Source organism: Hyla sarda, chromosome 1 (assembly GCF_029499605.1).
Source record: "Hyla sarda isolate aHylSar1 chromosome 1, aHylSar1.hap1, whole genome shotgun sequence".
Taxonomy (NCBI): domain Eukaryota; kingdom Metazoa; phylum Chordata; class Amphibia; order Anura; family Hylidae; genus Hyla; species Hyla sarda.
Window position 1 is genome coordinate 37,184,264 of NC_079189.1, and position 14,485 is coordinate 37,198,748.

At 45.1% G+C, this 14,485-nt stretch overlaps 1 protein-coding gene across 1 annotated transcript in view; it reads right to left on the reverse strand.

The window, feature by feature from the left end:
- The window catches only part of SUCLG1 (succinate-CoA ligase GDP/ADP-forming subunit alpha), a 65,598-nt gene continuing 51,113 nt past the window's right edge, over positions 1–14,485 (reverse strand). The window contains exons 8-9 of the mRNA XM_056553886.1: positions 9,505–9,693; positions 1–253 (exon numbers count right to left, since the gene is read on the reverse strand). Of these exons, the coding sequence (XP_056409861.1) occupies positions 227–253; positions 9,505–9,693 (216 nt within the window). The 3' untranslated portion in view covers positions 1–226. The remainder of the gene's footprint in view (positions 254–9,504; positions 9,694–14,485) is intronic.

The following is a 14,485-nucleotide window of genomic DNA, read 5'->3' on the forward strand; positions in this document are numbered from 1 at the left end:
TTTTAGGATCCAAAATAAATGGAAGTATTTCTTTTATTCATGAAGGCTGTACAGTCTAAATAGCAGATCCACAGAGATCCTCTTGATGTCGGGGAAAGGCTAAAATAACAGTTATGGCTTCACATGTAGCTTGTGCAAAGACACTGGTTCTCGAAAGAAGATCTGGACGAAAAGAAACGATGTGGACGTGATCATGTGCAGACATTGCCGTCTTCTTTTCCGGCACTTACAGCATTTTCCTCTTCTCGAATTCCTGCGGGGAGATAAATAATGTATGTTAGTGACATGGAACAAGCTGCAGGCAAACACTGCCTTCAGATTAACACCTGGTAATTTTTTATGTAGTGTGGGCACGAGGATGAATCAGACGCATCAGAGCTTTCTAGGACGCTCCTAATATATGAGAAGGTGAAGGACACTTGCAGCGCGCGGAGGAAGCACTTGGGTATTTGCATGTAGTTGCAGATCTGCCACCTATAACCTCAGTAAATCACACCTTGCTTAAATTAGCACAGGAGACGTCCACAGCGCTCGACAACAAAAACCTTACAAATTGGCTCTCAATCTGGCTGTCACCGGCAATATATTGGGGAAGAGAAAGACTCTGCTGCCATCAAGTGCAAGCAAAAGGCTCTTACATCCCTGCTCACAAATCACTCCAGAATACCGGAGCGTACCCCATTATTACACAGAGAGGTCCCCTTCTCACTGCACACCCCATAAGGCAGTCTCCAAACTGTGGACCTACAGATGCTGCAAAACTACAACTCCCAGTATGTCCAGACAGCCTTTGACAGTAAGCAGAAAGACCCACCATTAGTTCCAATCATTAAAAAATAACCCTTTATTGCGAAAGGCAATTTTTGGATTTTTTTTTTCTTTTGAGTTTTTATTTTTCACTCCACCTTCCAAGTTTTTCTTTTTATTTCAACATAGTTTATAAGGGCTTATTTTATTTATTTTTTTTTTTTTTCCATGCCACCTTTTTGGGGCACATATCATTTGTGAACTTTATTAAATTCTTTTAGGAAAAGAAATTCCGCAACTTACAATGTGGTGTGCATGGCCTAATAGGAGTTCTAAGATGGTGGACCTGGCAGCCACTATTAAAGGGGTACTCCAGCCCCAATACATCTTATCCAAAGGATAGGGGATAAGATGTCTGATTCCGGGGGTCCCGCTGCTGGCGAACCACGCATCCTAGCATGCAGCAGCCACCTGTAAGCACTGCAGGAAGCGCTGGAGGCTCTCAGTGTTATGCCTCCCGACCACGAGGACGGTGTATTGTGACGTCAAGACTCTGCCCCCGTGTGACATCACACCCCCTCCCATAGACTTGCATTGAGGGGGCAAGGCTTGATGTCACACGGGACATGTGACGTCTTGATACTCTGTCCCCGTGGTCGGGAGGCATAACAGAGCCTCCAGCGCTTCCTGCAGTGCTTACAGCTAGGTGCTGCATGCTAGAATGCGGGGGTCCCCAGCAGCGGGTCCCCCGCTATCAGACATCTTATCCCCTATGCTTTGGATAGGGGATAAGATGTCTTGGGGCCGGAGTACCCCTTAAAAGGAGAACTCCAGACCATAAAAATTGTCGCCCATACTGCCGGCAGTAAAAAAATAAAAGATGTACATACCTTCCTCTGCTCCCCCGGGGCCTTTGGTCTCTGCCGCAATCAACTTCCTGGTTGCCGGTGGTCGGATGAATCAGCCAATCACCAGCCGCAGCGCAGTCCGACTCAGCCGGCGATAGGCTGAGCGGCAGAGTGAAAACGCTTCAGGACACAAAATTCTTCACTACACTGGCACCTGCGGCCAGAGCCGAAAAAGTCATACTGCTGCTCATCCTATCGCCGGCCGAGTCGGACTGCGCTGCGGCTGGTGATTGGCTGATTCATCCGACCACCGGCAACCAGGAAGTGGTTTGCAGCGGAGACCAGAGCCGGTTACCGGAGGCCCTGGGGGAGCGGAGGAAGGTATGTATATCTATTTTTTTACTGTCGGCACTATGGGGGACAATTATTATCTTCTGGAGTTCTCCTTTAAGCCCCGGGGCTGCCACAGCAACCTGTGGCTGCATCTTAGAGAGCCAATGGAATGATAGAGGGATTCTCATCCATTTGTAAACCATTTAGGTGTTGGCATTATATAAGCTGTGCCACATACAGGTTTCTGGGGGGGAAGTACCTTTGGCTCATGTTACGTTTTGCTGGGTAAGGAACCTGAACTATGAATCTATAAAGGTTAGCTAAACTGCACAGTTGATGAAAATTGTGCATTTTTGGTTCCTTCATATACCATAAAAAAAAAAAAAATGATCAAAATGTCCCATAAAAAAAAAAAATGGCACTGATAAAAATTGCAGATCACGGCACAAAAAAAAAAATTAGACCTCATACTACCCCGTATGCAGAAATATAAAAAAAAAAAGTTCTAGGTGTCAGAAGATGACAATTTTAAACATACTAATTTTGGTGCATGTAGTTATAATTTTTTTTAAATGGGCACTGTCAGATACAAACACTTTTGATATGTTGTAAAGCATTAAGAACCAATAGGTTTTGCAATTGCTTTCATTAGAACATTTTCTGTATTTCATTCTGAAAAAGCCAGTCAAACAACTGCCCTCCCTGCCTGCTTGGACACATACTAGTCCTGCTGTGTCCATGCGTCATCACCTATGTCATGGACACACTTCCTTGATTGACAGCTGTGAGTGCAGGGCTCACACCTGGAGGAAAAATCCTCCCACTGTCAGCTTGTGTCCCTCTACTGTCACTGAGGACAAGCTGGGAGTTGTAGTTTTGCTAATGCTAGGGGAGATGTGAGCAGACAGCATACTGAGGGAGGGGGCGGAGACCTGCACAATGAGGCCACGCCCCCTACCTTTGAGAGGAATTCGGATTAGTGAGCTAAATTAAAAGTGTAGTAAAAAAATATAAAGGTGACATGTACATGGTCAGGATTAGGTACTGAGGGATATAGAAAAAAAAATGTTGTTGGATCTGACGGGTACGCTTTAAGTAGTAAAATAAAACCTACATAAATTGGGTATCATTGTAACCGTATGTACCTACAGAATAAAGGTAAGGTATCATTTTCACTGAAAAGTGCAATGTGTAGAAATGGAAGGGCCAAAAATTAACAAAATGGTGTGTTTTTAATTTCACCCCACAAATACGTTTTTTGTTTAGACGCAGATTATGCTATAAAATAAGTGATGTCATTACAAAGTACAGTTGTTGATGCAAAAAACAAGCCCTTATATGGGTCTGTAGGTACAAAATTGAAAGTTAGGATTTTTAGAAGGGGAGGAGGAAAAAAACGAAAGTGTAAAAACAAAAATAAAAATGGTCAAAATGGGCTCAGTCCTTGGGTTAAGCTATCAAAACAGTTTATAGTTCTATACAGAGGTTTAGGGAGGGAATGTAACCATATCTGTGGTCTCGGCCAAGCAGCCTGCATGATGAGGAAAACGTAAAAGCTCCCGGCCTCCGCAGGCTATTTTTGTACAGAGCTGTGTACGGTTAATTTTTTGTGTACTTTTTTTATTAGTACCATTTTAGTGTCCGTGGAAGTATTTGATCACCTTTTTTTATTTTGTCTGGTATAAGATGTGACCAAAAAGGAGTGAACGCTTGCATTTAGAATTTGTTGTTTAAAAGGAAAACTGTCATCCTGTTCACCCACACTAAACCCAATACCCTGGGGGTTACAGTGCGGGTGAACAAGAGACTGATGAGGGGTCAAATGAGTTAAATACGTTCCTGTAGTCCGGAGCTGTGTCCCACCGAAGATCCTCTTCTATCCCCACTGAATTGCACACAGGAGGCGGGCCCTCTGAGTGAATTTGAATATTCATTGGTGCTGGTCACATGAGCACTCAGTAGGCACAATCGCTCACGTGACCAGTGCCAATGTATTGGGTTTAGCGTGGGTGAACAGGATGACAGTTTCCCTTTAAGCCGCTGACCATAAGTGATCAAGTTATATTTTAATAGTTTGATGTTTCTGCACACACGGCAATTGCAAATTTTTTGAGGGGGAGTTTAGATTCTTATTTGAAAAAAAAAAAATAATAATAATTACATATAATTAAAAAAAAAAAAAATAAAACACACAACAGCTTTCTTATAAGCAATCATTTAATTGCTTATACATTTCACTGCCATACTACCAATGGACTGGCAGTAAACTGTCAAGTCAGCAATCTTATAGTACAGCCTGCCTGAGGAAAGATCACCCTATAGGAAGCATAACTGATGGGGCACCTGTCGGTTCACTCTCTGCATGCCACAATCACTAAACTTAAATGCAGGCAGGTGTTGGCTTTAAGATACAGCTGCCAAAAGTGGACTCGTGTTCAATTGCTGCTATAAAAAAAAAGAAAGCATATCCACGGTCATTAAAAGGTTAAATGGGCACTGTCAGAATCAAAACCTTTTATATCTTGTACATCTTGGCAACACAATAAACCTAACGTACTTTGTACATACATTTTAGCTCCTTTGTATAGAAATTATGGCTCATAAAGAAAGACCACTAGGGGTCCCCATAGCATCCATGTCAAAATGAGTGAGCAGCAGAACAGAGGGATTTATGAGCTAAATACAGAAGCTAGACATATGTAAAGAATCTGGAAGATTAAGTGAGGAATATATACAGACATATATTCTTGACCTGTCATGTAGAATATGGTATCATGATACACAGGAGGAGCAGAGCTGTATAAATTTATAGTGTTGAGGGGAAACAGTCAGTAAATTATTGAATCTAAACTCCTGCACTCCCCAGGCTTGGGAAAGTGTCCAATGGCCATCATAGCTGCAATCCTATGGGTATTAAAGGGGTATATACATCTTATCCCCTAGCCAAAGGATACAGGATAAGATGTATGATCGCAGGGGTCCTGCCGCTGGGGACACCCCCGATCTCTGTGCAGCCCTCGGCATTCTGTGCCGGGCGCCGCCTTTGAGACAGGGACGTGATGTCATGGCCACGCCCCCTAGCAAAGTTACACCACGTCCCCTTCATTCAAGGTTTAGTATTCACTTTAGTGAATGGAGGGGCGTGGCGTGACATCACTAGGGGGCTTGGCCGTGAAGTCATGTCCCCGTCTCGGAGGCAGTTTTCTTCACTACACAGAATGCCGGGGGCTGCACAGAGATTGTGGCGGTCCCCAGCAGCAGTACCCCTGCGATCATACATCTTATCCCCTTATCCTTTGAATAGGGGATAAGATGTATAAACTTGGAATACCCCTTTAAGTAGAGACCACTGCTGTACATGTAAGGGGCCATGCACACCACGTTTTTGCAATTCAGTTCCTTTATCAGGTTTTTGATGAAAAAAAAAGGATTCCTCAAAATCTGACTAAACTGTATAAAAATGTGTGTACAAATTTCAACCCGTATACGGTTTGAAAAATGATGTCCGGATGAATCTTTTTGTTTTTAAGAAAAAAAAAAAAAAAAACGGATACATTTTTAACTTTTCACTCCATTTTGAATAAGTTTTACTTGTTTGCACAATTTATTTTCTTCTTAGAATTTCAAAGTCAAAACCCGTATGGTGCAAACCGGATGGAACCGTACGCGCACAAAAAAAAAAAAAAAAAAAAAAAACTAACATACGGTTTAATACAGATTTTCACCCGGACCAAAAAAACGTGGTAGTCTATGGTTTTGGGTACGGGTAAAAAAAAAAAAAAAAAAAGAATACATTTAAAAAAAAACACTGTATTAGGGTACGTTCAGACGAGCGGATTTTCCACGCGTATTTCGCTGCGGATCCGCAGCTGAAGGACCTCTATACGCTGCCTTTACATGTGCCTGCTCGGAGCGGCAATACGCCGCTACAAGCAGACACTGCGATGTGCGAGTCGCCGTATGCATGCGCAGTATTACTCGCACATCGCGGCAGCTCTCACCCTAGCTTATTGAGCAGGGGGAGCGGCCGCGGTGTGTGCGAGTACACCGTGCATGCGCGGCAACTCGCACATCGCTTCAGAGTGTCTGCAGGTAGCGGCGTATTGCCGCTCCGAGCAGGCACATGTAAAGGCACCATATGGAGGTCCTTCAGCGGCGGATCTGCAGCATAAAATACGCTGTAAATCCGCTTATCTGAACGTACCCCAAGACGCAAAACGGACTAAACCGGATAATGCGGTTGACACGCGGTTTACAATGTTAAGTCAATATATACGGTTTTCTATACGGTTCCGTGCGGTTGTTACCTTGAAACCATATCGATAGGATAACGCTATAGAATAGGTGATCAGTGGGGGTAATTTTCTAATTTTCTGCAATGGCTAAAGGCAAACTGATTGGGAAACACTGCCATTGACTATGCTCAAGAGCAGTGATTCCCAACCAGGGTGCCTCCAGATGTTGCAAAACTACAACTCCCAGCATGCCCGGTGCATTGCCGTGGAATGAGATTTACCATAGAATGAGATGGTCCGCCTCCATCACATCCTATTGGCTCTCTGATGTCACGTGACATATTTAAACTTCACGCATCGATGCGCACAGTAGTCTCAGTTTGGCTATCACAGGGAGAGGATCTCCTCACCCTGTGATAGCTGAAGCTGCACGGAGCTCTCATGGCCTCTGTGGCCCGACAGAAGTTCACACATGTACGCAGCTCATACGGCTGCCTCATATACACTTACTCTATTATTACATGTACTGTTGATCCACAGCGCTATCGGGATTCCTATGCCCGATGGCGCTGTCATCAGTGTGCGTCCCCGCGAGCGCCCCACGCCCGCAGCTGTACTCCCCGTCCCCCGCAGCTGTACTCGCTCTACTCCCCGTCCCCCGCATCTCTACTCCCCGTCCCCTGTGAACGCTCAGGGAGCGATCCACAGCGATATGGGGATTCCTACGCCCGATGGTGCTGTCATCAGTGTGCGTCCCCGCGAGCGCCCCACGCCCGCAGCTCTACTCCCCGTCCCGTTAACGCTCAGGGAACGGGGAACAGAAAGTAGAGCATCGGGTGCAGGTAAAGTAGTACTGCGCATGCGCAGCACTACGCGAATAACTTTACCTGCGCCCGATGCTTTACTTTCTGTTCCCCGCTCCCTGAGCGTTAACGGGACGGGGAGTAGAGCTGCGGGCGTGGGGCGCTCGCGGGGACGCACACTGATGACAGCGCCATCGGGCATCGGGATCCCGATAGCGCTGTGGATCAACAGTAAATGAGGCAGCCGTATGAGCTGCGTACATGTGTGAACTTCTGTCGGGCCACAGAGGCCATGAGAGCTCCGTACAGCTTCAGCTATCACAGGGTGAGGAGATCCTCTCCCTGTGATAGCCAAACTGACACTGCTGTGCGCATCGATGCGTGAAGTTTAAATATGTCACGTGACAACAGAGAGCCAATAGGATGTGATGGAGGCGGACCATCTCATTCTATGGCAAATCTCATTCCACGGCAGTGCACCGGACAGCCAAAGGCTGTCCGGGCATGCTGGGAGTTGTAGTTTTGCAACATCTGGAGGCACCCTGGTTGGGAATCACTGCTCAAAAGAGTGGGCTTGCCTGGCGCTGGGAATGGGCTTCCGCCCAATAAAAGGACATGGCCTAAGTGGTGCAGGCTATGTGCTCCTCCACTTCTATTATACCTGGTAAGAAAAAAAAAAAAAAAAGTCTACAGAAATATTATGCTGCAAACAGATAACAAGGCAGACGATCATCTAGAGAACGCGCTCCGGATGAATATGACAATTACATGTTATTAAAAAAGAAAAACCGAAGCCGTTCTCAGCCTTGAAATACCTCCAACATTGCAGGATGAATGTTTCCCCAAGCAGTGTAACCAGTGCGCCAATTCCTGACAGCTGTGCTGTAATAGAGATTTTTTTCTTCTTCCTTTTTTATTTTGCCATTTGCTTGCTACAGTGCCAAATGCAATTTTAATTCTAAACAATTATATTTGGCTCACGCTGTAACGGCATTTTTCTCCGATAAGGGAAATTATAGGCAATGAGCACGACTCCCCCAATAAAGGAGTGGTTCTGCAGGTGGTGACCACAGATCACTTCTCAGTTCCTATGCTTCCTGGCTGATGTTTTGGTCACTTTTGAATGCTGGCGGTGCTTTCACTCTAGTGGTAGCATGAGACCGAGTCTACAACCCACACAAGTGGCTCAGGTAGTGCAGCTCAAACTGGATGGCACATCAATGCAAGCTGTGGCAAGAAGGTTTGCTGTGTCTGTCAGCGTAGTGTCCACAACATGGAGGCGCTACCAGGAGAAAGGCCAGTACATCAGGAGACGTGGAGGAGGCTGTAGGAGGGCAAAACCCAGCAGCAGGACCGCTACCTCTGCCTTTGTGCAAGGAGGAGCAGGAGGAGCACTTCCAGAGCCCTGCAAAATTACCTCCAGCAGGCCACAAATGTGCATGTGTCCACTCAAAGGGTCAGAAACAGACTCCATGAGGGTGGTATGAGGGCCCGACGTCCACAGGTGGGGGTTGTGCTTACAGCCCAACACCGTGCAGGACGTTTGGCATTTGCCAGAGAACACCAAGATTGGCAAATTTGCCACTGGTGCCCTCTGCTCTTCACAGATGAAAGCTGGTTCACACTGAGCACGTGACAGTCTGGAGAATGTTCTGCTGTCTGCAATATCCTCCAGCATGACCGGTTTGGTGGTGGGTCAGTAATTGTGTGGGGTGGCATTTCTTTGGGGGGGCCGCACAGCTCTCCATGTGTTTGCCAGAGGTAGCCCGACTGCCATTAGGTACCAAGATGAGATCCTCAGACCCCTTGTAAGACCATATGCTGGTGTGGTTGGCCCTGGGTTCCTCCTTATAAAAGACAATGCTAGACCTCATGTGGCTGGAGTGTCAGCAGTTCCTGCAAGAGGAAGACATTGATGCTATGGACTGGCCCGCCAGTGCCCCAGACCTGAATCCGATTGAGCACATCTGGGACATCATGTCTCGCTCCATCCACCAACACCACGTTGCACCACAGACTGTCCAGGAGTTGGCGGATGCTTTAGTCCAGGTCTGGAAGGACATCCCTCAGGAGACCATCCGCCACCTCATCAGGATCATGCCCAGGCATTGTAGGGAGGTCATACGGGCACGTGGAGGCCACACACACTACTGAGCCTCATTGTGACTTGTTTTAAGGACATTACATAAAGTTGGATCAGCCTGTAGTGGGGTTTTTCCCTTTGATTTTGAGTGTGACTCCATATCCAGACCTCAATGGGTTGATAAATTTGATTTCCATTGATAATTTGTGATTTTGTTGTCAGCACATTCAACTATGTAAAGACGAAAGTATTTCATATGATTAGTTCATTCATTCAGATCTAGGATGTGTTATCTTCGTGTTCCCTTTTGAGCAGTGTAATATAAAAAACATCTCCTGTGAGGCAGCCAGAAGAACTGGTGACCACAATGGAGGAAAAGGCAAATGCTAATCTAAGAATCAACGCTAAACAACACAGAGTCATTGAAAGAAGAAGAGGGGGAATTGTCTACCTACCTTGTGCATGGTGCTTCCAAGTTGGGCAGGAGACATACTGACAACCACGCCAGCTCTCTGCAAAGCAGCAATCTTCTCCTTGGCTCCACCTTTCCCGCCAGCAATGATGGCTCCGGCATGACCCATCCTCCTGCCAGGAGGGGCGGTTAGGCCAGCAATGAAGGACACCACAGGCTTAGTAATAGAGCCCTGTTAGAGGAGAAAATGAATCTGTTATCAGCAAATAACCTATAGTTTTAAAGGTTAAACTGAAATCTTGCAGTGTCCATTCTGGCCACTAGGCCTAAAACTAAACTGAAACTTCCTGTTCTGTACAGATAATTTCCCAAAAGTGCCCTACTTATCTTCAAGATAGGACTCCAGTAAAAAGTGATATTTGTAAATAGGAGGTACACAAAATAGCTGTTGATCACAGCTCAGCCTCTCCCTCCCTGCAGAATGACTTCTGCAAGGCACCATCTTTTCCATTCATATCAATGGGACAGCTTCAGTCTATTGTTGCCTATGGCCATGGGGCTTAGTGTTAAGCAAATCTTTAACCCCTTAAGGACTCACATTTTCACCTTAAGGACTCAGCCCTTTTTTGCAATTCTGACCACTGTCACTTTATCCATTAATAACTCAGAGATGCTTTTACCGTTTATTCTGATTTCGAGGTTTTTTCATGACATATTCTACTTTAACATTGTGGTAAATTTTAGTCATTACTTGCATCCTTCCTTTTCATGAAAATTTAGCATTTTTCTAACTGGACATTCAAAATACATTATACATTGATTCACAAATACAATATGTCTTTATGTTGGCATCGTAAAATTGACATGTTTTTACTTTTTGAAGGCATTAGAGGGCTTCAAAGTATAGCAGCAATTTTTAAAAATTTTCATGAACAAATCTAAATCTGAATTTTTCAGGGACCAGTTAAGCTTGAAGTGGATTTGAAGGGGCTTTTCTGTGAGAAATACCCAATAATTGACCACAGTATAGAAACTGCACCCCTCAAAGTAATGACATTCAGAAAAGTTTGTTAACCCTTTAGGTGTTTCACAGGAATAGCAGCAAAGTGAAGGAGAAAATTCTAAATCTTCACTTGCATGTTCTTGTAGAGCCATTTGTTGGAATTTTTACAAAGGGTAAAAAGAGAAATCCCCCAAAATTTGTAACCCCATTTATCTCAAGTAAGGAAGTACCTCATATCTGGATGTAAAGTACTTTGCAGGCGCAGAAGGGAAGGAGCGACAATGGGATTTTGGAGAGTGAATTTTGCTGAAAAGGTTTTTGGGGGGAATGTCACATTTAGGAAGCCTCTATGGTGCCACAAAAAAAAAAAAAAAACCCACATGGCATACTATTTTGGAAACTACACCCCTCAAGGCTCCCCTTGCAACGTTACCCCTTGTTACGTTCTTTAACACCCCACAGGTGTTTGACTTTTCGTTAAAGTCAGATGTGTAAATGACTTTTTTGACTAAAATGCTGGTTTTTCCCCAAATTTTACATTTTCACAAGGGATAATAGGGGGGAAAAAAAAACAGAATGTGTAACCCCATTTGTTCTGTGTAAGGAAATACCCCATATATGGATGTAAAGTTTCCTGCTACTGCACTACAGGGCTCAGGAGAGAAGGAGCGCCATTGAGCTTTTGGAGAGAGAATTTGGTTGGAATGGAAGTCAGGGGCCATGTGAGTTTACAAAGCCCCCCGTGGTGCCAGAACAGTGGACCCCCCCACATGTGTCCCTATTTTGGAAACTACACCCCTCACAGAATTTAATAAGGAGTGCAGTGAGTATTTACACCCCACTGGCATTTGACAGATCTTTGGAACAGTGGGCTGTGCAAATGAAAAATTTAATTTTTCATTTTCACGGACCACTGTTCCAAAAGTATGTCAGACACCTGTGGGGTGTAAATGCTCACTGTACCCCTTATTACATTCCGTGAGGGGTGTAGTTCCCAAAATGGGGTGGGGGGGGGGGTCCATTGTTCTGGCAGCACGGGGGCTTTGTAAACACACGTGGCCCCAAATTTTCTCTCTAAAAGCCCAATGGCGCTCCTTCTCTTCTGAGCATTGTAGTTCGCCAGCAGAGCACTTTGCATCAACATATGGGATATGATCTTACTCAGAAGAAATGGGGTTACAAATTTTGGGGGGCTTTATTCCCATTTTAATCTTGTGAAAATGAAAAATTTAGGGTAACGCCAGCAGTTTAGTTGTGCGTCCGCAGAGCATTTTACGCCCACATATGGGCTATTTCTGTACTCAGACCCCCAAAATTTGTAAAGCAATTTCTCTTTTTTTTCCCCTTTTACCTCTTGTAAAAATGAAAAGTATGGGGCAACACCAGCATGTTAGTGTACCCAAAAAAAAAAAAAAATTTACACTAACACGCTGGTGTAGATGCCAACTTAACCTTTTCATAAGGGATAAAATTTGTAACGCAATTGCTCCAGAGTACGGAAATACCCCATATGTGGCCCTAAACTGTTTCCGTGGCATATGACAGGGCTCCTCTACAAAAAAAAAAAAAAATTATTTATATGCCAGTGATTCCCAAACAGAATCAGGGGGGAGGGTACGGACAGTGTACATGTGTGTGTATATGTAGTGTTTAACCCTTTATTTAGTGTAGTGTTTTAGGGTACATTCACACGGGTGGGGTTTTTGGCTCCTATCCTTCAGGATGATCGGGATTGTCTCTGAGAGCTCCGATCATCCTTATTTTCGGGGCTATCGGGTCATCAGAGACCCGATCAGCTCCGAATCGCCAATCCCCCCCCCCAGGCATTTGCATGGGATTCCTGCTGAATGAATTGAAATTCCCACGGGCGTACAGGTACGCTCTTGGTCCTTGAGTACCAGGACGCAAGGGCGTATCCATACACCTGTGGTCCCCAACAGGTTAAAAGAAGTTGCACATTTAAAAAAAAAAAAAAAAACACACAATAGGGTAAAACATCACAGAGGAGGAATACTACAAAGTGGTGTTCTGAAGGGATTAAATTGTGCGCCAGATTAATCTTATCATAAAAAAATAAGTCGCACAAGCAAAAAAATAAATAATTGACTTCAAAACACACTTTCTAAAGACATACAATGGTAAATGTTGCTTTGTATCTCCAGGAAGGGGGGGGGGGGGAATAATAATTGCCAGGAAAGGTTAAAGGACATTAACCCCTTAAGGACTAAGCACCTTCTTTGCACATCTGACCACTGTCAATTTAAGCATTAATAACACTGGGATGCTTTTACTGTTTATTCTGATTCCGAGATAAATTCTATATTGATTCACATATACAATATGTCTAATTTATATTTTCATCATAAAAGGTGACATGTTTTTATTTTTGGAAGACATCAGAGGGCTTCAAAATTCAGCAGCAATTTTCTAATTTTCCAAAAAATTTTCTACATCGAAATTTTTCAGGGACCAGTTCAGTTTTCAAGTGCATTTGAGGGACCTTCATATTAGAAATACCCCATAAATGACCCAATTATAAAAACCCTTTATTTTGTGGTAGTGTAGTGTAGTGTGGTGTAGCAAAACACCACACTACACTACAGTGTAGCGTGGTACGTGCATGCTGGGGGTTGCAGGTGTGCAAACAACTGGAGGGACGCTGGTTGTAAAACACTGAGTGTTTGTTACTTAACTTAAACTCCAGCTGTTACAAAAGTACAACCCCCAGCATGTACGGACAGCCAAAGGGCATACCGGGAGTTGTAGTTTGCAACAGCTGGAGGCACACTGGTTGCACAACACTGAGTTACATAAACTCTCAGTGTTTCACAACCAGTGTGCCTTCAGCTATTGCAAAAACTACAACTCTCAGCATGCAGTGGCAGCCGAATGGCATGCTGGGACTTTTAGTTATGCAACAACTGGAGGCATAGTACTACAACTTCCAGCATGCCCTCTGGCTGTCCATGCATGCTGGGGGTTTTAGTTACGCAACAGCTGGAGGCATATTGGTTGCAAAACAGAGTTTGTTACTTAACTCTGTGTTTCCTAAACTGTGTGCCTCCAGCTGTTGCAAAACTACAGCTCCCAGCATGCCCAGACAGCCGAAGGGCATGTTGGGAGTTGTAGTTATGCAAGAACTGGAGGAGAACAGTTTGGAGACCACTGTGTAGTGGTGTCCAAACTTTAGCCCTCCAGATGTTTGAAAACTACAACTCCAAGCTTGCCCACACTGCCTAGGCATACTAGGAGTTGTAGTGCGGCAACATCTGAAGGGCCACATGTTGCCAAACCAACTCCCAGCATGCCTGGAGTTATAGTTTTGCAACATCTGGAGCGCTACAGTTTGGACACCACTGTATAGTGGTCTCCAAACTGTGGCCCTCCAGATGTTGCAAAACTACAACTCCCAGCATGCCCAGACCACCTTTGGCTGTCTGGGCATGCTGGGAGTTGTAGTTTGGCAACTCCTAGGAGGTAGCAGTGAAGATCACTTACCACTGATCTTCACTGCTGCCTTCCACTGCTGCTCCGACACCACCACCTCCTCACTGCCACCGGTCCCCTGGCCTCCGGTACCCACCGTCATCTTCCCCCCAGCTCTGCCCGCCATCCAGGGGGACTGTAACCCGACCAATGGCAGGGGATAGGAGGAGGTGGCACCCCTGCCACCTCGCTCCTATTCTTCAGGATGATAGGGGATGTCTCCGATCATGCCTATTTTATATCCCTATTTTCTGAATTTATATCCCTATTTTCTGAATTTATATCCCTATTTTCTGAATTTATATCCCTATTTTCCAGAACCTATGCTCTCTCCTGTCTGATAGTGCTATCAGACCCCGGAGAGAAAGCACAGAGGAGTCCTAACAGACCCCGGAGAGAGAGCGCAGAGGAGTGCCATCAGACAGGAGAGAAAGCACAGAGGAGTGCCATCAGACCGGAGAGTGAGCACAGAGGAGTGCCATCAGACCGGAGAGTGAGCACAGAGGAGTGCCATCAGACCGGAGAGTGAGCACAG